Source organism: Hyla sarda, chromosome 1 (genome assembly GCF_029499605.1).
Source record: "Hyla sarda isolate aHylSar1 chromosome 1, aHylSar1.hap1, whole genome shotgun sequence".
In the NCBI taxonomy this organism is placed as follows: Eukaryota; Metazoa; Chordata; class Amphibia; order Anura; family Hylidae; genus Hyla; species Hyla sarda.
The window spans coordinates 50192108-50218416 of NC_079189.1; the positions used below are offsets into that span (position 1 = coordinate 50192108).

The 26309-nt window shown below is 46.5% G+C and overlaps 1 protein-coding gene across 2 annotated transcripts in view; it reads left to right on the forward strand.

Moving 5' to 3' along the window:
• HTT (huntingtin) overlaps positions 1–26309 on the forward strand; it is a 270836-nt gene that overhangs the window by 215989 nt on the left and 28538 nt on the right. For both annotated transcript variants that reach the window (XM_056555022.1, XM_056555023.1), the window contains 9 exons: positions 9635–9709; positions 9858–10045; positions 11316–11442; positions 12531–12631; positions 18477–18631; positions 19491–19630; positions 22466–22548; positions 24907–25037; positions 25121–25250. In XM_056555022.1, the coding sequence (XP_056410997.1) occupies positions 9635–9709; positions 9858–10045; positions 11316–11442; positions 12531–12631; positions 18477–18631; positions 19491–19630; positions 22466–22548; positions 24907–25037; positions 25121–25250 (1130 nt within the window). The remainder of the gene's footprint in view (positions 1–9634; positions 9710–9857; positions 10046–11315; positions 11443–12530; positions 12632–18476; positions 18632–19490; positions 19631–22465; positions 22549–24906; positions 25038–25120; positions 25251–26309) is intronic.

Here is a 26309-nt window from a genome sequence, read left to right on the forward strand (position 1 = left end):
AGTTAGGTCTCTAGCTAGAGCGGTGTGTGACTTTCAAAAAAATATCACTGTTGGTGGTATAGTTATTAACAAGTTGAAATAGCCTCAATAATGCCCCAAAAAGAAATTGGCAGGCTCCTTCACTGGCCGCCGATGTATATTATATGTATGCCCGTAGTAACTGGGTAGCTCTTAACCGCTCCTCCGTACTGCTCCCGTCAGCTATTAGTGGCTGGCATGCCGTTCCTCAGATCTCCTCTGTGTATTCACTGTATGGTACTCCTGCCGGTGTCTGCTGCTCTGCTGGGAACCAGCTTCTCTGCAGATACGTAATGGTCAGTGGATGGCAGGTAATCCGCAGTCTGTGCCGACTTGTTGAGATGAATAGCGGACTGCGCCGCTTGGCTCTGATGGTTATATTAGCTGTTGTAGATCGCGGGCTGTGCCAGTCTGCTTCTAAGGATAGTGGGAGATAAAGGATGATCAGATAGAACAGCTGGGACAACTTCCTCGTGCATTACTGGTGGGATAGCAGTGATTGACGGGGCAGTTAGAAAGCCAGTTGATGGTAATGGAAAATTGCAAAAATAATATTTGCAGCAATAATAGTCTATAGCATATATGGCTGGACGCGTTTCAGGACCACCTTTAGGTCCTTTCTTCAGCAGCAATCCAATATAATAAAACAATTCTATTTTATATTTTATAATATTTTATTATATTTAATTGCTGCAGAAGAAAGGACCTAAGGGTGCTGCCACTAGGAGGCTGACACTAGGCATACAAAAGAAAGTCGGCCCCCCCTGGCAGGATATACCCCGCTTACTGTCCCTGAGCTAATCAGTTTTAGCTTAGTGTCAATAGGAGGCAGACACAGGTCTGGAGCTTTCCAAACCTGGTCTTCTTTTTTATTTTATAGCCAGGGCCTGTTGTAGGTTCTTTTCTCCTTTTTATCTCTTGTTTTTTAGGTGGGGGCTCATGGGCATGGCACTACATGTTCCCCCATATGCGGCTAAAGGGCACGGGGCATAGAGTATGCACCATTAACCCCCTCCCATAAACGGCGAGCGCCTGTGGTTGCACCTTGGGTCCGGGTCCCCCTACCTTTCCTGCTCGTCCTGCTGTTTCAGCCTGACATGACGCAGGTGACAAATAGCTGGCTGAAGACATCTTAGGTGAGTTTGTCTCCCCCCCGTCCCGTCCCCCCCCCCCCCCCCCCCGTCCTCCTTCTTTCTTCCTTGCTTTAGGGGGCCCCTTATACCTGGCACCCCAGGGGGATTTTTCATTCATTTTTTTTATTCATTTTTATTATTGTGGGGGCAGGGAAACGGGCTCCGGTCTATATATTGCAGTGTCGGGACTGCGGGGCAGCTCTCCTCCCCTTTTCCAACCCCGACACTGCTTACTCACTTTCATTCTGCTCTGGCACGCCGAACGCAGCGCCTGTCAGCTGGGCTGTGTTCGCGTGGCCGGCTCTTCAGTTTACTTTAATGTTCGCCTGCTTCTCGGGCAAGTCACGCAGCAGGCAGGAAATTAATTGAGGCCACAGCTGTGGCCTGGTCCGGTACTTGACTTCGCCCACTCCGCATTCGGGCGTGCTGGCGGGGCTCCCGGCCTCCTCCTCCTGCTGACTGCCAATAGTCTACTGGCACGCACACAGAGCTGATAGGATAATCAGTGACCCCTGGTAGCGCTTTGTGGGGTCAGCTTCTGTTCTCCTCCCTCCCTCCCTCTCCTCCACCAATGGGGTCCATCTGGGTGCAGAGTCCACCCCCCCTCTGGTCGGTGCAGCCTACTTCTCTCCTCTCTCCTTCCTGCTCTGCAGGCCATTTCACCTCAGCGGCTGCCTGCCTCTTCACACATGACAGCTACAGCCTGCTTCTCCGCTCCAGCTGCGGGAAAGAGGACCTGGGTGAGATTGCTTTAATTTATTTGCTGACTGCTTCCTTACTAGCACTTATGTCCGACCCCAGACCCGAACCTCAGACAGGCGGCCGCAGCCTTAGTAACCTACTACTCTTGCGTGGGCTGCAAGACCAAAATGCCCGGTGGTTCCACTGAAACCACTTGTCCTGCCTGCTCCACCATGCGCACCTTCCCTCCTGTGCCTGCCTCTCAGTATGTTCCCCTTGAACATGCAGTGTTTGCCCCTCCCCCAGAGTGGGTTTCTACCCTTTCTCAGTTGATCTCTGACCTGGCTAGGGTCTCCAGATCCGTGGCCTCTGCTTTGATCCCTGCGCTCAACCCCCAGGGAGTCCCACTCAGTCTCTCCTGACCCCCACTTCCAGCACTCTCACAAGCGCCTTAAATTGATTTTGTCAGGCTCATCTCAAGAGTTGCATAATAGGGATAGATATTCTTCCTGTAGATCTTGCTCATCTTCTCCAGCTCGCTGGCAGCACCCCCACTTTAGGGGCCGCTCCCCCGGTGACCATCCCAGATCCCCGACTCCTTGTTCTATGTCTAACACTCCTCAGTCTAAGGCTACCATCTCACGCTCCCACTCTCCAGGGGAAGTAGCAGATGACGGGTCAGAATCCGCCTCGGATCATGAGGACCACTCTGCCATGTCTGATATGGTAGACATCTTCGTGTCAGCCATCAGGGATACGTTTCATCGGGAGGACCCAAGAACTTCGAATCCTGATCCGGAAGTTTCTTTTCACCGCTCTCTGCGTCCCCCCAAGGCTTTCAGTTCTCATGCTGAATTTGACACCTTGTCGGACGCGGCTTGGAAGCATCCGGAAAAACGATTCCAGGGAACCAAGAAGATTCAAGCTCAGCTTCCCTTTCCTCTGGATCTGATTTCCAAATGGATGGACCTGCAGTTGATTCTCCAGTTTCTCGTCTGTCCAAAAGATCAAGAACTTGGCAAAATTTGCCTTTGAAATGGCAGGTTTGTCCTTGCTACCCACCTTCGCATCAGCTTGGGTGGCCAAGGCAGTTTCGGTTTGGGCCTCTCAGCTTCGGCTGGGCATCCTGTTAGGCGCACCTCGGGAGGACTTGGCGGATCAAGCTCGCCAACTTTCTCAGGCCGGAGACTTCCTCTTTTCAGCGGCCTTGGAGTCTGCCCAATGCACGGCCTTTGCCTCGGGTAATTTGGTTGCGATTCGTCGCTTCATGTGGCTGAAGGTGTGGGATGCAGATTCTGCTTCAAAGAAATCTCTAACAGAGTTACCTTTCTCCGGTTCTCGGCTCTTTGGGAAACGCCTAGATGAAATGGTGTCTGTCTCTTTTCCGGGACGTTTGGCTAGCGCAGGTTCAGGACTCCTGGGTCCGGGACATCATATCCGATGGTTACCGGATAGAGTTCGCCTCCCTTCCCCGGGATAGTTTCTTCCGATCCCGCCCTCCTCGTTTCCCTTCTTTGGCAGGGCCTTTCAGGTTGCTTTAAGTACCCTTTTCGCTCAGGGAGTGATTGTGCAAGTTCCTCCAGGGGAGCGTTTTTTGGAGTTCTACTCGAATCTTTGTTGTCCCCAAGAAAGAGGGCTCTGCCCACCCCATTCTGGACCTCAAGCTACTCAACAGCCATTTGCGGCTACGTCATTTTTGCATGGAGTCCCTCCGCTGTGTGGTGGCGTCCATGGATCAGGGGGAAGTTCCTTTCTTCAGTGGATATCCGGGATGCCTATCTGCACATCCCCATTTTCTCTGCCCATCAGCGTTTCCTCTGCTTCGCTGTCCCTGCGGGTCACTTTCAGTTCATGGCCCTTCCGTTTGGCCTAGCGACGGCTCCCAGGGTTTTCACCAAAGTCATGGTGGCGGTGATTGCCATCCTTCGGACCCGGGGGATCTTTGTCCTCCCTTACCTGAACGATCTTTTGATCAAAGCTCCGTCCTGGTCCCAAAACCTCATCTCATGGTACAGACTCTGTCCGCCTTCGGTTGGGTGATCAACAAGGAAAAGTCCAACCTCTCTCCCTCCCAGTCTCTTGTCTTTCTGGGTCTCCTCTTTGACACGGCAGCCGCCAGTGTTCGTCTTCTGCTGGATAAGCGGTGCTCCCTGCAGGAGGGTGTCCGTCGCCTATGGCGCCCCTCACTTGTTCCGATTCGCATCTGCATGGAGGTACTGGGCCAGATGTTGGCAGCCATGGAGGCAGTTCCGCTATGTCCCTCTCCAGTTGGCCATCTTGGCCCGGTGGGACAAGCTGCCGTCTACTCTGGATCACCAGATTATTTTGCCCCCCTCCGTTCATCGGTCCCTTTTGTGGTGGCTCCACTCTTCCCTCCTTCTCCAGGGGTGGTAGTTTCTTCCCCTCTACTGGCAGGTCGTCGCGGCCGATGTGAGTCTCCAGGGTTGGGGAGGTGTGTTTCAGGACCTGACAGTCCAGGGTCACTGGTCTCCTCGGGAGACTCACCTTCCCATCAATCTTCTGGAGCTCCGTGCCATCTTTCTTTGCCTCCTTCACTGGGAGATCTTCCTACAGGGTCGTCCGGTTCGTGTCCAATCAGACAACACCACGGCACGCGCATTCACTCGACGATGGAGGAGGTCTCCAAGGTTCTGCTCTGGGCTGAGACTCTAGTTCCTGCTCTCTCCGCGATCCACATTCCGGGTGTGGAGAATTGGGAAGCGTACTTTCTTAGCTGCTCCTCCGCAGATCCGGGGGAGGGGTCTCTCCATCCGGAGGCGTTTGCGCAGATCTGCGATCTTTGGGGGACCCCGGACGTGGATCTCTTTGCGTCTCGCCACTTGTCATCCCGTGGTCGTCCTTCTGTCTCCCTTACCTCTTTCCGCCTCTCCCTTTCCTGCCCAGGGTTCTGGTGGCTTCAGACTGGCCCAGGTACGCGGTACGCCAACGTAATTTGGCTGGTTGCCGACGTACCACTGCGTCTTCCAGTTTGCCCCGATCTGCTGTCCCAGGGTCCTCACTCCCACCCCAGTTTGCTGTCTCTGAATTTGATGGCGTGACTGTTGAAACCGCGGTTTTGCGAGCTCGGGGGTTTTCTTCCGGGGTGATTCGCACCATGCTTTGGGCTCAGAAGCCTTCCTCCGCTAGGATTTACCACCACACTTGGCGGGCTTATTTCCGGTGGTGTGAGGCTCAGTCAGTCTCCCCGGTAGTTTTTTCCTTTCCGCGCCTTCTTGCTATTTTGCAATACAGTCTGGATCAGCGCTCGGCACAGCTCTCTTAAAGGTCAAGTGTCGGCTCTTTCTATTCTGTGTCAGTGGCCGTTGGCTTCCAATTCTCACGTCCGCACCTTCCTGCAGGGCGTGGCATCTCCCACTCCTCCTTGGGATCTTAACCTGGTGCTTTGTGGGAGGCTCTGTTCGAACCTCTCCGGGACACCCCTTTTCACATCCTTTTGTGGATGGTCACCTTCCTCATCGCGATTACCTCTATTGGGAGGGTCTCCGAGCTGGCGGCTCTCTTCTCGGTCTCCCTACTTGGTCCTTCATCAGGACAAGGTGGTTTTTCGGCCGCTTCACTCCCTCCTTCTTGCCCAAGGTGGTTTCCCCCTTTCACATGAACGAGGAGATCGTTCTTCCTTCATTTTGTCTGGCTCCATCCAACGCTAAGGAGCGTTTCCTACATAGTCTGGACATTCGAGCTGTCCGGATCTATCTTTCAGTCACCTCCTCCTTTTGGCAGGGCGACTCCTTCTTTTGTCATTCCGGAGGGTGGTCGCAAGGGTCTTCCAGCTTTCAAGCCGACCATTTTGCGGTTGATCCGTTTTTTGCATCTCGGAATCGTACCGTCGCAAAGGGAGGCTCCCACCTTTTCGGGTGACTGCGCATTCCACACATTCCGTTGGGGCTTCTTGGGCGCTCTGCAGTTGGGCTTGGGCCATGCAAGTCTGTAAGGCGGCCGCTTGGTCGTCTTTACACACTTTCACTAAATTCTACCAGGTGCACACATTTGCATCAGTTGATGCTGGTTTGGTTCGCAAAATCTTGCAGGCGGCAGTGGCTCAGTCTTCTGCCTGATTCAGAGTTGGGTATTTTTCCCACAACGGGGACTGCTTTGGTACATCCCACGGTCTCTGTGTCCCCTAATGGAGCCAACTGAGAAAAGTTGATTTTTTTATGCTTACCGTAAAATTTCTTTCTCCATTGGGAGACACAGCACCAACCAATTGTGTTTGTTGCTATGGTTTGGTTTTCTGTCCGAGGGGTTGTTTTCAGTTCCTTTTTTGTCTGTTTCCCTCAGACACCTGCTACTTTCTTTCTCTGTCGGTCCTCTCATACTGCTTTGGGACTAAACTGATTAACTCAGAGCCTGTAGGCGGGGTATATCCTGCCAGGAGGGGCCGACTTTTTTTTTGTTGCCTAGTATCATCAGCAAGATATACCCACGGTCTCTGTGTCCCCCAATGGATCCTCCGTGAAAGAGAAAAAGCATAAAAAAATCTACTTTTTACCATATTTATGTCAGATATTCCTATTATTTAAGTACAGAGGAACATAATTATTACCCATATTTAATTTAACTGACCCAGATTTCCATTCCCATTGAGCACCAAAATCTTGTCTTTTTTGCCTTACTATTTTTACACCTGAGGTGTGGGTGTCTGTTTGGCCTGCTTGGGTTATTTGCACACAGGAACAGTGAGCCCTCCCCATACTACTATATTCTGATTTTGCTTTAGCATTGCATAAATGACTTTGGCCATAATAAGTTTGCTTGTATTGTTTGCTATTCTACAATTCGAGTGTAGGCCCCAAATACACTCACTAGCCACTTTATTAGGTGTACCTGTTAACACAATTGGCTAACACAAATCAGCCAATCACATGGCAGCAGCACAATGCATTTAGGGATGTAGATGTGGTCAAGACTGTTTGATAAAGTTCAAACCGAGCATCAGAATGGAACAGAAACGGAAATTAAGTGACGTTGAACATGGCATGGTTGTTGGTGTCAGATGAGCTGGTCTGTGTATTTCACAAACTGCTCATCTACTGGGATTTTCACCCACAACCATCTCTAGGGTTTACAGAGAAGGGTCCCAAAAAGAGAGAATATCCAGTAACCGGCAGTCATGTGGACAAAAATGTCTTTTTGATGTCAGAGGAGAATGGGCAGACTGGTTTGAGAAGACAGGCATAATTAAGGCCGGGTTAACACTACAGAATCAGTGGCCAGTAAAGTGTTGCCAGCAGCTTGGAACGCAGCTAGGAATGCATGGACATTGCCACCCCAATAGATGGCAATGTCTGTTTCTTGGATTCTGCCAGAACATATAGCAGGTTCAATGTTCTGGCAGAATTTTTTTATCTAGATTTTCGGACGGAAATTCCACCCATAAAATTCTGCAGTGTGAATGGGTTAACGGAAAACCCATTCACTTGCAAATTACTTTCAAGCAGCGAAGTTTTCGACCATAATTCCTGAGCGGAATTCCGGTTGGAAATTCTGTTGTGTGAACCTGGCCTAACTCAAATAACCACTTGTAACAACCAGAGTATAGTCTTTAAGCTGATGGGCTACAGCAGCAGAAGACAACACCAGATGCCACTCCTGTCAGCTAAGAACAGGAAACGGAGGCTATAATTTACACAGGCCCACCAGAATTGGACAATGGAAAACTGGAAGAACTTTGCCTGGTCTCAGAATGCTTTTGTGTTAACAACATGAAATCATGGATCCATACTGCCTTGTATCAGCAGTTCAAGCTGGTGGTGGTGTATTGGTGTTGGGGACATCATCTTGGCAGACTTAGGGTCCCCTAGTACTAATTGAGTATTGGTTAAACATGACCATGTCCATCCCTTTATGACCACAGTGGACACATCTTCTGATGATACTTCCAGCAGGATAATGCACCATGTCACGTCACATCATCTCATACATGACTATGAGGGCACTGTATCCAATGGCCTCCACAGTCACCAGATCTCAATCCAATTGATCACCTATGGGAAGTAGTGAAATGGAAGTTTTGTATGATTAATGTGAATCCGACAAATCTCCAGCAACGGTGTGATGCCACCATGTCCTGCATTTTGTATAAAGTATGCCACAAAGAATAAAGGGAATGGAGGCTGTTCGAGCATGCTGGAAGTTTTAGTTTTGCAACATCTGGAGCTCCACAGTTTGGAGACCACGGTCCTAAACAATCTTCTAGGATATGCCAACACTATAGGATTCTCTAACCCCTGAGTGATTCCAGCTGCATCGCCCATTATTGTCCTCTGTAGTGGCCACTTATCATTATGGGGTGAATCAATGTCTTTGTTTTGAATCACCCAAATGAATTGTTCTTACATCAATGTCAGAAGATATAGACATGATTTACTCAAAACATCTAGACCAGTGTGATACATATTTGCTGTGACAGTGTCCTTCAATAGCCTTTTCCTCCCTCCTTCATGCCTGTAGTTTATAGTCTTCCTGTTGGCTCTTGGACATTGGGACAAAGATGCTGATTGGCTGGTAACGTGTAATTGTGTGATTCACGTAATGTGCGCTGATGCTTCCCGGAGGTGTTGTCATCTGCACATTGCCTTGTCATGTTTAATTCAGGATACCGACCCTGAGGATTATCACATTTTGTACCTGTGAAAACTCTGAATATATTATGCTCTCACTCTTCCTCTCTAAAGTAACTTTGATAGGAAGTTAAAGCTATTAACAATTTACCTTATATTTTATTCCATTGCACTTTAGTGTAATTCGGTGATGTTTTACCCATCATCTGTGCAGTAATAGCAGATGTCTTATAGATATAAAGGGGATCTCTTCTCATTATTTGACTTGTTCTTAACTTAAAGGAAACAGTCATCCTGTTCACTTACATCAAACTTAATTCACTGGATTATAGTGTCGGCGAACAGGAGACCGATGAGGGGTCACAGACTTCAATACGTACCTTGGGTCTGGAGATATGTCCCTCTGAAGATCCCCTTCTATCTTCTGTGGAACCTTCTGAGGATTGTCTGTATATGTTTTTTTTATTTATAGATTTATTTTATAGCAAGACAACCTCTTAAAGGGGTATTCCAGACCTAGAAAAAATGTAACAACAAGTCGATGCTAAAAATTAAAATAAAATAAAAAAGAAAGCATACTCACCTGCCCCAATCCCCTGTCACTGCTGTTCTGTGGCTGGAATATTCTTTTAAAAGGGGTATTCTCAACATGGACATTTATGACTTACCCTGTGGATATGCTTTTTATGTCTGACGGATGCAGCTCTCACCTGCACCCACGGGATAGGGGATAACTTGCGGATCGTGGTGGTCTGACTGATGGGACCAATGTCAATCCCGAGAAAGCAGGGAAATTGGGGCTTGGAATAAACAGAGTAATACCCTGCACGTGTGGTCAGCACTCCTTTCATTCTCTACGGTCGTTCTGAATATTGTAGAGTGTAATAGCACTTACTGTATGAAATGTTCAAATGCTTTATTGCTTCACATCCTATTCTTCAGGACCGCTTATATAGTAATGATATATTGTTATATAGTAGACAGGCCACAGGCTGTTGAGTGTGTGAAATAGTTAAAAGGTTCATGTGAAGAACCTAGGAGGCAGCATTACTTTGACCTGGTCTTTTATGTAATTGAGCGTTTTATTTACTCATTGGTCAGTAGGAAAATTGTGTGATATTCTCAATCTGGAAGAATACGGACCAAAAGGTCGGCTCACCACAGTGTCAATGACCGAAGTAGAAACACATCATGTCCTTATACCCTTTCTGTGTGTTTTAGTTGCAGTCAAACCTGGGGAGCAACTTCTGATCCCTGAAAGGAAGAAGAACAGTTCATCAGATGAAGGGGAATCAGGTATGAAATATATGTGCGTGCGGATATATATAATTTTTTTTAAATACCTGTATAACTAGCCAGTTTCCACAAGGGAGTTAATATACATAATTCCTGCTTTGTGTAGATGACATGCATGCATAATAATAATCCATTTGTTCTCAATTAGACGCAGCTTTTGTCAGGACTGCCTGCATCATGATGTCTGAAATGGTGGATTCCCTGCAGACCGTTTTGTTATTTGGACACAAGCGAAATGGCAATATAGCAGCATTCCTCACTCCGGTGTTCAGAAATATAGTGATCAGCTTGGCCAGATTACCTGCAGTTAACAGCTATACAAGAGTACCTCCGCTGGTAAGTAACCCCTCACTTAATACAATAAAGAATGTCATCTTTAAATTTGTTAATATGAAAATAAAAGTGAAAGTCATTTAACATAAGGACTGTGGAACCCTGCAAGTAATGCATCAAAGATTAAATGGCTACTGTAGCTATGTGCGGCCAACAAACTTCAGAACACAGACGTTGTGTGCGTCTTGCTAGTAGAGTAAGACATCCCATGCAGAGAAGTGAGCGGCGGCATGTCACAGCAGAACTGAGCGGCGGCATGTCACAGCGAAACTGAGCGGCGGCATGTCACAGCGGAACTGAGCGGCGGCATGTCACAGCGGAACTGAGCGGCGGCATGTCACAGCGGAACTGAGCGGCGGCATGTCACAGCGGAACTGAGCGGCGGCATGTCACAGCGGAACTGAGCGGCGGCATGTCACAGCGGAACTGAGCGGCGGCATGTCACAGCGGAACTGAGCGGCGGCATGTCACAGCGGAACTGAGCGGCGGCATGTCACAGCGGAACTGAGCGGCGGCATGTCACAGCGGAACTGAGCGGCGGCATGTCACAGCGGAACTGAGCGGCGGCATGTCACAGCAGAACTGAGTGGCGGCATGTCCCAGGGGCTTTAGAGATGTCAGTGCAGCGAATAGAAGATACATGTGAGCACCCTCTCTTGGCTCACTTGTGACTTCCTTGTCAGAGTTAAGAACACAGACAGTGCTAACATAGATCGACGGTCTACAAATGCAGCGAATATATCACAGTGACTCAAGCAGTTTGATAAATGTTGTGCATCTTTTAATTGCCTAGTCTAAGTTTAGACCAACTATTAGTTTAATTTAACTTACACCAAAATGGTAAGCCACAGATTGCCATAGTTTTTGGCACATGGAGTGGCACACAATAAACTTCCCCATGCGGCACCTTTTTTTCCACTAAGCCGCAAGGCCTTTTCAAGCGATTCTTGAAAGTGTCTAAAATACATGATAAATGTGGTGCAAGTCACCACAAACCAATTTTTTTTTTTGTGTGCAATACTAAATCTCCCCATTATTGGGTGCATGTACATGACTTGCAGTAATAGGGACACATTTCCTTTTTTTTATGTGGCATACTGTGCCAGAATATTGGCATATTGTCAATAGTAAATCTGGGCTATCGTATTATACGCAGTGCAGACCTTGGACTTTGCACTATGCATGACGATAATAGTATATCCGTTTTTAATAATCTGTGAAGTTAAGGAATAAGATTTGGCCTTTAAAATGTGGCAATTCTGTTGTTGCCTAGGTGTGGAAACTTGGATGGTCGCCTAAGACAGGAGGAGAATTTGGAACATCGCTCCCTGAAATCCCTGTTGAGTTCTTGCAGGAAAAAGAAGTATTCAAAGAATTTATATACCGCATAAACACACTGGGTAAGGAGCATGTTACTCCTCATAAAGCATACGTTGTCTGTTTTCTCCTTTTTTTTTTGTACATTTCAAAATAAACAATATTGCATTCATTTTATTGTTTAGCTTCTGACCACCATGTTCACCACAAATTTTTCCCTGCAAACTGCCTTGTATCTTGCTTATGTACAGCCTGTGTGAGTTTTCCTCCAAAGATTCTCTTCCTTCTGTTAACACTTTTTAAGCTGACATGTAAAGTACACTATAAAAATTGTGGCCAAAATATAGCAAAAGAGGGACCTATTGTAATGTATAAGATATACTCTGCAAATAGCTCAGCTCACCATAAATGAGTTATGAGCTGGTCCGAACGTTCTCTTTAACACCTTATTATTCCAGCCCCCAGGGGGTGTTTTCTAAAACTAGATAGCAAACCAAATGATTCCTTGTCAGCCTTGCAATACGAGAGGCATGCATATTTCCTACTACCTCCAGGGATGTCACATAAATGCCAGGTAACCCTTTGATTATACATCAGCCATTTTCGCACTGACAGCTGTTACACGGGACTTGCAGTGTGTGCAGTCTTAATTTCTATGCATGATGCTTACAATATGACAGCAGAGAAAGTTCCCTTTTCTTATGTCATTGTAGAGGACCGTGCCAAGTCCCCATGTAAGCAAAACTGCTGGAAAAGCACCACCATGTCATACACATTGCTGCTCTTGGACTTGAGTAATATTTTTCCTTCTTTCCTTCTTCACACCTGCATAGTTGCATACTGCACCCATGAAAGTGAATAAAAAATATCAAGTCAACTATAAGTGGTCCATGAGGCCTCCATTTGTGCCTTCACCCCATTGCTGCTGCATCTAAAAAGCGACTTTAGGAAAAGGGGCTGTTTTGCCTCACTTGGAGTCAATCTTGCACTTTCACTTATTTCCAAGATTGAAGCCACTTGGAAGAAATGGACCCAAGGTCATATAGCATCTTTTTTGTGTCTGTTTTATTTATTTTTTTACTTTATATAGACCCTTTAAAACCAGAGTTCAGTTACTTCTATTTAATGTCTAGAAGTTTCCCGCACTGCACTGACTTCTCCTGTTCTCTAGGATGGACAAGCCGTACCCAGTTTGAGGAGACATGGGCCACTCTGCTTGGTGTGCTGGTGACTCAGCCTATTGTAATGGACCAAGAAGAAAGTCAGCAAGAGGTAAATGTGCATTGGGACCATTCTGTAGTGCTTCAGCACCGTTCATTTACATCCCTCATTTAACTTTGTTGGTCTAGTCAGTTCTGTCTGTATCCCCTGCTGTCTAATAGAGATCCATAAAAGGAAGTGGCTGAGCTCAAACTCTTACCATCTGCTTATGAGTAGAATTTAATCCTTATGGTAAATGCTTACAATACAGGGAATAGTGAAACTGAAAGTACAAAACCATTATTCCGAATAGATTAGATTTGTCAATTCTCACAATTTGCAGCCAATGTTGAAATAAGTCTCCCTTTTTTTATAATCCTTTATTTTCTCATAAAAAGCAAAATTCTACATTTCTCTATCGGCTCCATTGGGGGACACAGACTCTGGGTATATGCTGCTGTCTCTAGGAGGTTGACACTATGGTAACCAAAAAGTCGGCTCCTCCCAGCAGGATATACCCGCCTCCAGGCCACTGAGCAATTCAGTTTTTGCTTAGTGTCTTAAGGAGGTGGACATGGTCTGGTTTTCTCCAGACCAAGTCTCATAATTTTTTATTTTATTAGGTTTAGGGACTGTGTTAGTTCTTTATTCCTTTTTATTTCTGTTTTCAGGTGGGGACTCAGGAACGCAATGTTCACTGTTTCCCCATTTCGAGAGGTGGCAGACATCTTGGATGTACTGTTAACCCCCTCTCGCCAATGGTCAGCGCTTGGGGTTGTACCTCATAGGTCCGGTTCCCCCTACCTCCCTGTCCGCCTCGCTATGAGCTTGGCTTGCTGCAGGTGAAAAGGCTGACTGAAGACAACAGTCTGAAGACTTCTTTAGGTAAGTTCTTCAGCGTGAGGTGAGTATCTTTCTCCCTAGGTCTTGCAACAGCTGGAGACCCTCTGTTTTTTTTCTGCCTAGCTGGCCTGTTATTGGGGGAGCAGTGGCTACAGTACAGGCACAGTGAGGAAGTGTGTGTGTAATAAGGGGGCACTTTATTAAGTAAGGGGGCACTTTATTGACTGTGTGTATGTGTTTTTATAACACACGCGCCGCAGGCTTCTCCATGCGGGCGGCCTCCGCTCCGTCCCCGGGCGCACAGAACTCGCTGCAGGTGGCATGTGCGCTCGGGGTTTGGAGCGGGCTTCATTACAGAATGAGTCCCGCAGTATCCTCGGCGGCCCGGCGGATTTTAGCTCCGCCCACCTGGCCGCATAGGCGCCTCAGCGCGGTGCGCTGGGGGCCAATCACAGAGCTCCTTGCTCTGACCCGGCCTCTTCCTTCTTCTGGCCGGCGTTTCTTCTCTCAGAACGGTGCAGAGTTCTCCTCACAGCAGCTGACTCTGGGACACAGACTTGGGTGAGACTGTTCAGTTTTTTGTCATGTCCGTGCCCAGAACTGTTCCTCCCTCTAAGCAGATATCGGGAATATTAGTTACCCATTACGCTTGTAAAAACTGTTCTGCAAAAATGCCAGGTTCTGCTGAACCCACTGCTCGCCCAGACCCCCCTGCTATTTCTAACCCAGGTGCCCCCTCAGACCCGGTGGGTTCGGCCGCCCCTCCAGCCTGGGTTTCCTCCCTCTCCCAGTCTATATCCGACTTGGCACAGGTCTCCCGTTCTGTGGTGACTGCCTTTGAGAGATCTACCCTTCACCGGCCCTCTAGAAGGTCCCGTTTCCCTTTTCCCTACACTTCGCATAAGCGTAATAGGGGTGTCTCCTCTGACTCCTCCCACGAGTCTTCTGGTAGACATGGGCGTTCTTCTCGCAGGTCTCGCCCGACCACTTCTTCAGGCCACACACGTCAATCTTCCAGAGGATGTTCCCATGGTCGCTGTTCCGGCTCTCCTGAGCCACGTACCAGGTCGGAGTCTCCCTCTTCCAGGGCCGCCTCTACTCGTTTGCACTCTCCTGGAGAGCTAGCGGCCGAGGGTTCCGATTCGGAGGACCGTTCGGACTCAGTTGACACTGTGAACTCATTGGTTATGGCCATTAGAGACACCTTGATCCTAGAGGAGCCAGGAACTTCGGACGCAGCTCCAGAAGTATCCTTTCATCGTGCCCGACCGGCACCCAAGGTGTTCAGCTCTCACGCTGAATTTAAGGCCATTCTAGAATCCGCCTGGAAGCACCCTGAGAAGAAGTTTCAGGGACTGAAGAAGGTCCAAGCGCGATATCCTTTCGCCAAGGACCTTGTCTCCAAAGTGACTTCCTCTCCGTCGGTGGATCCTCCGGTTTCCCGCCTCTCTAAGGCCCCTACCTTGCTGCTGGCGGATGCAGCTGCCTTCAAGGACGCTGTTAGCGAAGTATGACTTTGAAGCAGCGGGTTCTTCCCTGCTTCCTGCCTTCGCCTCAACCTGGGTGTATAAGGCCCTCTCGGTTTGGCATTCCCAACTCCGTCAGGGCATTCTTTCAGGTTCTTCCCCGGAAGAACTGTCTGCTCTGGCCCTCCAATGTTCCAAAGCTGGAGATTTCCTGTGCTCTGCTTCCTTGCACTCAGCTCGCTGCGCTGCCTTTGCCACCGGTAATCTGGTGGCCCTCTGTCGTTCCATTTGGCTTAAAACTTGGAACGCGGACGCTGCATCTAAAAAGTCTCTCTCACAGAGATTCCTTTTACTGGCTCCCGACTTTTTGGCAAGCGCCTGGATGAGATTATCTCTGAGGCGACAGGGGGCAAGAGCTCTTTATTACCTCAAAACAAGCCTAGCACTTCCTTCTGCAGGAAGTCTTCTTCCTTCCGGTCCTTTCGGACATCTGGCCCTTCTAAAGGGTCCAGCCAGGCGCCTCCACTGGACAAGAAGGTCCCCTTTTTCAAGGCGCGCCCCTCGGGGAAGTCGGACACCAACCGTCATGATCGTCACATTACAATTTTTCCCGAACACCAGCAGTACCTCCGCTTTGTGGTTCCGGAAGGTCATTATCAATTTGTGGCTCTCCCCTTCGGTCTGGCCACAGCGCCACGAGTCTTTACCAAGATTCTGGCGCCTGTGGTAGCTCTGTTACGGTCAAGAGGGGTCTCAGTGAAACCCTACTTGGACGACCTCATCAAAGCCCCCTCCCCTGGAGAATGTGAGCCTCACTCTTCAGACCTTATGTCGCTTCGGGTGGATGGTCAACCGAGACAAGTCTGTTCTCTCCCCCACCCAGTCTCTGGTCTTCTTGGGGCTTCAGTTCGACTCTGCCTCGGCTCGCATTCGCCTTCCGCCGGACAAGCGTCTGGCCCTCTTTTCGGGAGCCCGCTGCCTCCGGACACCATCCCTGGTCTCAATCTGTACTTGCATCCTGAAGTCCTGGGTCAGATGGTGGCAGCCATGGAGGCCGTGCCCTTTGCTCAGTTTCATTACCGTCCTCTTCAGCTGGCGATACTTCCACGATGGGACAGGTCCCCTCTCTCTCTCTCGATCCCAAGATTCTTCTTCCGCTCCGGACTCGGCGGTCTCTGCGCTTGTGGCTCTGCTCCCCTCTTCTTCTTCAGGGGCGTTAGTTCCTCCCCCTCCACTGGCAGGTGGTCACGACGGACGCCAGTCTGTCGGGCTGGGGGGGTGTTTTCAGGAATCAGACGGTTCAGGGCCTCTGGCCCCCCCAAAGTAGCCCTTCTTTTCATAAACGTTCTGGAACTGAGGGCGATTTTTCTGTGTCTGAAGCATTGGGAGTCCCTGCTTCTGGGTCACCCTGTCCGTGTCCAGTCGGACAATGCCACGGCTGTGGCATACATCAATCGGCAGGGCGGCACTCGCAGCTCAGTGGCCATGTCCGAGGTGTCAAAGATCCTCCTCTGGGCGGAACAAGTGGTTCCAGCCATTTTGGCGATTCACATTCCGGGAGTTCTCGTTTGGGAAGCGGATTTCCTCAGTCGGTCCTCAGCTGACCCTGAAGAGTGGTCTGCGACCTCTGGGGGACCCCGGACGTGGACCTCTTCCCGTCTCGACACAACCGGAAAGTTCCGAAGTTTGTGTCAAAGACAAGGGACCCCCTGGCCCTGGCCGCGGATGCCTTAGTAATCCTGTGGTCGGGCTTTGTCCTGCCCTACCTGTTCCCTCCTCTCCCTCTCCTTCCCAGGGTTCTGAGGAAGCTCAGTCCCCGCAATTCTGGTGGCTCCCGACTGGCCTCGAAGGGCATGGTATGCCGACGTGGTCTGGCTTCTGGAAGACGTTCCGTTCCGCCTTCCTCTTCGTCCAGACCTACTGTCACAGGGTCCCCTTTACTGTCAAGGGACCCCAATTTACAGTCTCTGCATTTGACGGCGTGGCGGTTGAGACCGCGGTTCTAAGGGCCCGCGGCTTCTCTTCCCAGGTAATTCGCACCATGCTTAGGGCTCGCAAGCCCTCCTCTGCAAAAATTTACCACCGTACCTGGCGGTCTTACTTTCGTTGGTGCGAAGCTCAATCTTTTTCTCCAGTTACCTTTTCCGTGCCCCGTCTCTTTTCCTTTTTACAGTCGGGGTTGGAACTACGGCTGGCTCTCAGTTCCCTTAAGGGTCAGGTTTCGGCCCTTTCTATTCTTTTTCAGCGTCCTCTGGCTTCCAATTCTCCTATCCGGACCTTCCTCCAAGGAGTGGCACATGTGGCCCCTCCTTACCGGTCCCCTTCTCCCCCCTGGGACTTGAACTTGGTTCTAGGCGCTCTCAAGGGTGCACCCTTTGAGCCTCTTAGGGAGGTTCCCCATCGCCTCCTTTCCTGGAAAGTGGCTTTTCTTATAGCTATTACCTCCATTAGGAGAGTTTCTGAACTGGCAGCTCTCTCCTGCCGTTCCCCTTTCCTGATAATTCATCAGGGCAAGGTTGTTTTCCGACCAGATCCATCCTTCTTGCCTAAAGTCGTTTCGGCTTTTCATCTCAACAAGGACATCGTCCTTCCGTCCTTTTGTCCCACTCCTTCTCATCCCAGGGAGCGTCTGCTTCACAATTTGGATGTGGTTCGAGCGGTTCGGACTTATCTTTCCGTCACCTCTTCCTTTCGTCAGTGTGATTCTTTTTTCGTTCTTACGAAAGGCCGTCGGAAGGGACAGCCTGCTTCTAAGGCCACCATTTCTCGGTGGATCCGATGTGCTTTTTCGGAAGCTTACCACTGCAAGGGGAGGACCCCACCTTTCAGGGTTTTGGCTCATTCCACCCGCTCTGTGGGAGCATCCTGGGCTTTCCGAAACAAGGCCTCGGCCTCGCAGATTTGTAAAGCGGCCACTTGGTCGTCTTTACACACTTTTTCAAAATTCTATCAGGTTCATACCTTCGCATCGGCTGATGCTAGTCTGGGCCGTAAGGTGTTGCAGGCGGCGGTGGTACAGCGGACTGCCTGACCTTTTTTTCTTATCTGCCCACCCAAGGGAGTCTGTGTCCCCCAATGGAGCCGATAGAGAAAAGGAGATTTTTTAGACTTACCGTAAAATCTCTTTCTCGAAGGATCCATTGGGGGACACAGCTCCCGCCCCTTTTTTCTGGGGTTCCTTTTCGTCATCTGTGCGAGGGAGTGTTCAGTTATATTTTCTTCGGGTTCTCGTACAGTTCATGTTTTTTTTCCTTTGACCTGTCTGTCTCCTCCTATTGCTCTGAGACTAAACTGAATTGCTCAGTGGCCTGGAGGGGCGGGTATATCCTGCTGGGAGGAGACGACTTTTTGGTTACCATAGTGTCAACCTCCTAGAGACAGCAGCATGTACCCAGAGTCTGTGTTCCCCAATGGATCCTTTGAGAAAGAGATTTTACGGTAAGTCTAAAAAATCTCCTTTTACTGTTTTTGTTCATACAAAGCATCAATAAATAGAGAATCGGACCACTGCACAGCTGACACACAGCATTTAATTTCAACTTTTATTAAAAGGTGTAGCCTCTTTTCTAAGAAATAAAAATATACCATTTATGTGATGTGGGTTTTAGGAAGACACAGAGAGAACTCAAATAAATGTCCTGGCGGTGCAGGCCATCACGTCCCTAGTGCTAAGTGCCATGACCATTCCTTCTGCCGGCAATCCAGCCATCAGCGCCTTGGAGCAGCAGCCACGGAACAAGACTTTAAAGGCTCTTGATACCAGGTACCATATTTCCAGTAAACTTCTCTTTCTACTGTTTTCATTACCTGTCAGTGAATGGGAACCCTCAGAAGTTAAGAACTCTAGGTAACTCTGGCCCTGCTTACACAGCAGCTGGGTTGTTGCAGAGTGTCAGCCCAGGGTTAAGTAGAGGTACATTTACTGCTGCTTTGTGTAGCTTAGAGATGATACCTTAGGCTGAGTTCACACCAGCAGTAAAAGCACCATTGTGTGCCTCTGCCCCAGGTTCTGTAAATGATACATGCTGCGCTATTTTATCTGGCAAACTGCAAGAAGCTGGAAAGTTAATAGGGTCCATTGGGCACCATTGGAGTCCAGTATGCAATCCAATGACAGTGCAGAACAATGGAAAAAAACAATGCTTGTGGGAACCCAGCCTTACCATTCTATATTGCACCAACCCTTATTTGATTGGGTAGGAGGTTCATCCGCTGGGAGTATTTATCTTTTATCATCATTGATCCCTAAATGTTATGTTTACACCGCAGATATTTTTATTAAAAAAAATCCATATCAAATTTGGAAAAGAAGATGTGGCAGTCATCAGATCCTTGTATGTATGCAATGGATATGCATATTAAAATGCTGCATATTCTACCTCCAATAGTGAGCTACACTTGTTTTTTGTTTTGCTTTTCATGACAAGGATTTCACATCAATGCCATTGGAAACAATAGAATTTAAATTGGATTTTGTCTCAGAATCCTTAGCAGAATCTGCATGGAACATACTGTGTGAACATAAACGAATAACTAACTCCAGTGTTGGACAGTCCTGGTTTCATCATGGGTGAAGTGTGCATGCCCTCATAACTGAATTATTATTTCATCTATATTTTTAGGTTTGGCAGAAAGCTGAGTGTTGTTAGAGGAATTGTGGAGCAGGAAATCCAATCGATGATATCTAGAAGGGACAATATCGCCACACACCATGCTTATCAAGCATGGGACCCTGTGCCTTGTTTATCTGCTGCAACCACAGGTATTTTAACACATTAAATAGCGAATTTAGGTGTGTGTGGAGGGCGGGGGGTTGGCTCAAATGTATACTAGCATGTGTTGACTCTAGTCTGTGTTGCCTGCTCACTAAGTGGTACAAAGAGGGTTTCCAATACAGCCTTCAACTCATTTCCTACTTCATCAGGAAAGTAGCTTAAAGCAACAATAAAACTACATTCCAGGCTCCTAAAGGAATTGAATATCGCTAGGATATGCCATCACTGTATGATAGGTGGGGTCAAACATCTGTGATCCTCACCGATTTTGAGAAAGAACAGGCTGGAGCATTGATTCAATGCTGCAGCTCCTTCACAGCTTTTCCCTGCACTGCAGCATCCACCCACCCACTACACAGGGAAACTGCAGCACAGCCCGTTCAATACACAAATATGAATATAGATGTTATAGATATAGATGGTATTCCGGGCTAAAACATTTTATCCCCTAGCCAAAGGATAGGGATAAGATGTCTGATCGTGGGGGGCTCGCTACTGAGACCCCCTGCGATCTCCCTGCAGCATCCGCATTCTATGCGGGTGCTGAATCTTCAGTTTCGGAAACCTCCGGGTTTCCGGTACTGGGGACGTGACGTCACGCCACGCCCCCTCCATTCATGTTTATGGGAGGGGGCGTGGTGGCCATCACGCCCCCTCCCATAGACATGAATGGAGGGGGTGTGGCGTGACGTCACGATCCCAGTCCCGGAAACCCGGAGGTTTCCAAAACTGAAGATTCAGCACCCGCATAGAATGCGAGTTCTGCAGGGAGATCGGGGGGGTCTCAGCACCGGGCCCCCCGCGATCAGACATCTTATCCCCTATCCTTTAGATGGAGATAAAAAAGTTTTGCCCGGAATACCCCTTTAAGCATTTGATGCTCCTTTAAACTCACCTGTGAGTCCAGATCTAAATCCCATTGAACACCTGTGGAGAGATTTTAAAGGGGTACTCCGGTGAAAACCTTTTCTTTTAAATCAACTGGTGGCAGAAAGTTAAACATATTTGTAAATTACTTCTATTAAAAAATCTTAATCCTTCCTGTACTTATTAGCTGCTGAATACTACAGAGGAAATTCTTTTCTTTTTGGAATGCTCTCTGATGACATCACGACCACAGTTCTCTCTGCTGACGTTATTATAATAATAATAACGCTTTATTTATTGTTGTCCTTAGTGGGATTTGAACCCAAGTCCCCAGCACTGCAAGGCAGCAGTGCTAACCACTGAGCCACCATGCTGCCCTTAGTATACATCTGCTATGCACGGTTGCTAAAATGGACAGAGATGTCAGCAGAGAGCAGTGTGCTCGTGATGTCATCAGTGTTCCAAAAAGAAAGGAATTTCCTCTGTAGCATTCAGCAGCTAATAAGTACAGGAAGGATTAAGATTTTTTAATAGAAGTAATTTACAAATATGTCTAACTTTCTGCCACCAGTTAATTTAAAAGAAAAAAGGTTTTCACCGGAATACCCCTTTAACATTGCTGTTGGGAAAAGGCACCCTTCCAATAAGAGAGACCTGGAGCAGTTTGCATAGGAAGAGTGGTCCAACATTCCGGCTGAGAGGTGTTAAGAAGCTTATTGATGGTTATAGGAAGCAACTGATTTCAGTTATTTTTTCCAAAGGGTGTGCAACCAAATATTAAGTTAAGGGTGCCAATAATTTTGTCCAGCCCATTTTTGGAGTTTGGTGACATTATGTCCAATTTGCTTTTTTTCCCTCCCTTTTTTGGTTTAGTTCCAATACACACAAAGGGAAAAAACATGTGTATAGCAAAACGTGTTACTGCAATCCTTTTCTGTGAGAAATACTTCATTTACTAGAAAAATTTCTGGGGTGCCAACTAGAGATGAGCGAACTTACAGTAAATTTGATTCGTCACGAACTTCTCGGCTCGGCAGTTGATGACTTATCCTGCATACAGGAGTTCAGCTTTCAGGTGCTCCGGTGGGCTGGAAAAGGTGGATACATTCCTAGGAAAGAGTCTCCTAGGACTGTATCCACCTTTTCCAGCCCACGGGAGCACCTGAAAGCTGAACTAATTTATGCAGGAAAAGTCATGAAGAGCCGAGAAGTTTGTGACGAACCGAATTTACTGTAAATTCGTTCATCTCTAGTGCCAACATTTACGGCCTTGACTGTATCCACACAGTTGTATATTTCACCTGTTGTCTCTCTTTAACAGGTGGTATGATGATCTAATCATATCTACTTCATATCTAGATCATATGAGTTCTTCATCTTGCGGCAACTGTTTACTATTGATAATATTTGCCATTGTGACTCAGAATAGACATTTGGCACATAAATCCAGCCTTACAAATATCAAATGACCGATATCGTCACCCCACTATTGCACCCCCTTAGTGTTAACTTCTTTGTATACTCAACACCTAGATCATACATACACTACAGCTGTGTCTGTTACTTGCCATATCTTTATCTTTCCTTCCATTGCATTTTTCTCCAGATCTTTTAACCTTTTTATATATATATATATATATATATATATATATATATATATATATATATATATATATATAATTTTTTTATTTTTTTATCTGCTGCTATTATGTCAGGCTGCTGTGTGACCTTTCATACCCAGCGTGAGAGCACAGTAGCATCACTGTCCACCATACTATTACAGGCCATTATATGTCCTCCTGAATCTCCTCCAGCAAGGAAACTTTCATGTCAGATCCTCACAGATATCCCATTTCTTTCATTACATACAATTATTTTCTGAAACAGAGAAGATTCTCCATCGTTTGATGTGCTGTGGATACATTATTTTTTTATCTTTTGTGCCTGTATTTCAGGAGCTCTGATAAGTCACGAGAAGCTCTTACTGCAGATCAATACAGAACGTGAGATCGGGAATATGAGCTATAAGTTGGGCCAAGTGAGTCATTTAAAAAGAGATTTTCATTGCTACCTATTGAAGTGCTCAACTCATCAGTGTACAAGTCATCGACATGCAAAGGAAGCAGCCATTTTTAAATGGGCTTCTAACATAAAGTGTATGTGGGAAGATAGAGAGAAATAAAGATAGATAAAAATAATTTTTAAAAATAAAATACAAGTATTAGATTGCTTTAATATGCCTATCCAGCTCAGCGTGAACATGAATAGGGAACAATACTGCAACGTCCATACACAGCACAATTGTGCAATAAGTTCACCTGAATACTGGATCAGATATATACAGTACTTGTCAAATAGAAATGTTGAAATAAATACATTGCAAAAAGGATGTCACTTCTGTTCCCTTGGCCTTATTGATCCACTCCCTAGATATAAAGTGTGATTAATGTGCTTGCAAATAGGTGTTATTTTGTTATTATGAAGTTTTCAGTTTTACAGAGCATTTTTGTTGTCAAAAACATGGGAGGGTAAAACACACACTTTACCATCTGAGAACTTACTGTACAGATTTTGCTCAGTCCCCATTCCATACATGTTATTCCCTGTGTTTGATGATGTGCGGGACATGGAGTAATAAGAATAACATGGCAGCTTTCTTGCATAAATAATGCTACCCCTGTCTGTAGGTTGTCATATATTGGAGCTCGGCTACATTAAAATAAGTGTGCAATACCACACTACAGTGGGGAACAAAAGTTTGGGCACCCCAGGTAAAAAATTGTATTAATGTGCATAAAGAAGCCAAGGAAAGATGGAAAATTCTCCAAAAGGCATCAAATTACAGATTAGACATTCTTATAATATGTCAACAAAAGTTAGATTTTATTTCCATCATTTACACTTTCAAAATAACAGAAAACAAGAAAATGGCGTTTGCAAAAGTTTGGGCACCCTGCAGAATTTATACCATGCACTGCCCCCTTTGCAAAGCTGAGACCTGCCAGTGTCATGGATTGTTCTCAATCATCATCTGGGAAGACCAGGTAATGTCAATCTCAAAGGTTTTAAATGCCCAAACTCATCTGGCCTTACCCCAACAATCAGCACTATGGGTTCTTCTAAGCAGTTGTCTAGAAATCTGAAACTGAAAATAGTTGTCGCTCACAAAGCTGGAGAAGGCTATAAGAAGATAGCAAAACGTTTTCAAATGTCAATATCCTCTGTTCGGAATGTAATTAAGAAGTGGCAGTCATCAGGAACAGTGGAAGTTAAAGCAAGATCTGGAAGACCAAGAAAAATATCAGACAGAACAGCTTGCACGATTGTGAGAAAAACAATTCAAAACCCACGTTTAGAAAGATCTGGCAGACACAGGAGTTGTGGTACACTATTCCACTATAAAGAGATACTTGTACAAATATGGTCTTCATGGAAGAGTCATCAGAAAAAAAAACTCTCCTACGTCCTCCCCACAAAAATCAGCGTTTGAGCTTTGCAAATGAACATATAGACAAGCCTGATGCATTTTGTTCTGTGGACAGATGAGGTTAAAATTTAACTTTTTGGCCTGAATGAGCAAAGGTACGTTTTGAAAAGAAGGGGAACAGAATTTAATGAAAAGAACCTCCTTCCAACTGTTAAGCATGGGGGTGGATCGATCATGCTTTGGGGTTGTATTGCAGCCAGTGGCACAGGGAAAATCTCACGAGTAGAAGAAAAAATGGATTCAATAAAATTTCAACAAATTTTGGATGCTAACTTGATGCCATCTGTCAAAAAGCTGAAGTTAAAGAGTTTCTACAAATGAATAATGATCCTAAACACACCTCGAAATCCAAGGGGGATTACATAAAGAGGCGTAAACTGAAGGTTTTGCCATGGCCTTCACAATCTCCTGACCTCAACATAATTGAAAATCTATGGATAGACCTTAAAAGAACAGTGCGTTACAGACAGCCAAGAAATCTCAAAGAACTGGAAGACTTTTGTAAGAAAGAATGGGCAAAGATACCTCAAACAAGAATTGAAAGACTCTTGGCTGGCTACAAAAAGCATTTACAAGCTGTGATACTTGCTAAAGGAGGCAGTACAAGATATTAACTCTGCAGGGTGCTCAAACTTTTGCAGATGCCATTTTTTTGTTTTCTGTTATTTTGAAAGTGTTAATGATGGAAATAAAATCTAACTTTTTTTTGGCATATTATAAGAATGTCAAATCTGTAATTTGATGCCTTTTGGAAAATTTTCCATCTTGCCTTGGCTTTTTTATGCCCAAACTTTTGATCTCCACTGTAAACCTATGGACAGGTGTGATACTGTTTTGGGAAGAAAGCAGCCATGTTTTTTTAATCTTGCATAAACCCTTAAACTACTACACAGTGTTCTCATCTTTTAGGTCTCTATCCATTCTGTATGGCTGGGAAACAATATTACCCCTCTGAGACAAGAGGAGCTTGATGAAGATGAGGAGGATGAGAATGATACCCCAGCCCCGTCCTCCCCACCAACATCTCCTATAAACTCCAGGTTTGTCCTTCCTTTAGACTTAGTGTAAACCACAGCTGGGTGCTGTGCTGTATTGTGATTTATCCACCTGTATTTGTTTGCAGGAAACATCGTGCCGGAGTTGACATACATTCCTGTTCACAATTTCTTCTTGAGCTCTACAGCCAGTGGATTCTTCCATCTAATACAGGCAAGAAGACCCCGGTCATCCTGATCAGTGAGGTGGTAAGATCGGTAAGTCGCAGGGTTAGAATTTAAAGCAATATGGTGCCCACATGAAGACATTGCCTTTAGATACTCGCGTGTCACCCAAACTGAGTGTCTTGAAAGAAAGAAACCAGAGAGCACCATCATCTAGCTCCACACGTCTCAAATAATTAAGGGAATCAGCTAGAATGCAGGACAGGGGCCGGTATCTTAAATAAAATCCCTACTCATGGGGTGCCAAGCTTAAAAGTTGTAGAGAACTGGTGCATAAACATATAGGAATAAAGCTTGCACTCACCGTTCCTGTAGCTTATTCTTCAGATGGTCATTCTTTTCAGGCAGGAAGATCTTGGTGATGCGGGGCACTCGGAGGCAAACAGCTGTTTTCGCACACAGCCGTGTGCTTCTTCCGGTCTCGAGGCCGGAAGAAGCACACTGCTGTGTGCGAAAAGATCTCCCTGCCTGAACGGAATGACCGTCTGAAGAATAATCTACAGGAACGGTGAGTGCAAGCTTTATTCCTATATTTTTATACAAACGGAGTGTGTGTTGACGCATAAAATTGCAGCTGGAATGCAATGAGAAGCACAATCCATGCATCTGTAAGGCTGGAATGCAATGAGAAGCACAATCAATGCATCTGTACAGTTCATGTATCAGGTTTTTGATAAAAAAACGAATTCCTCAAAACCTGACTAAACTGTATCAAAACGTGTGTACAAATTTTTATCTGTATACGGTTTGAAAAATTGTCCGGTGGCATCCGTTTTTTAAGAAAAAAAACTGTATACACTTTTAACTTTTCACTCCATTATGAATAAAGTTTCACTTGTTTGATTGAAACTCCAAGAAACATAACTGAGCAAAGCCAAAAACCGTATGGTGAAAATCGGATGGAACGGTACGCACATACGGTTCTGTACGGTTCCCATTGACTCCCATGTTAAAAAAATTTAAAAAAAACGCATACTGTTTAATACAGTTTTTCACCTGGACCAAAAACCGTGGTAGGCCTCGATTTTCTCTCCGGAAAAAAAAAGTAAAAAAAACGTATGGTTTGAAAAACGGAGACGACCGTATACATTA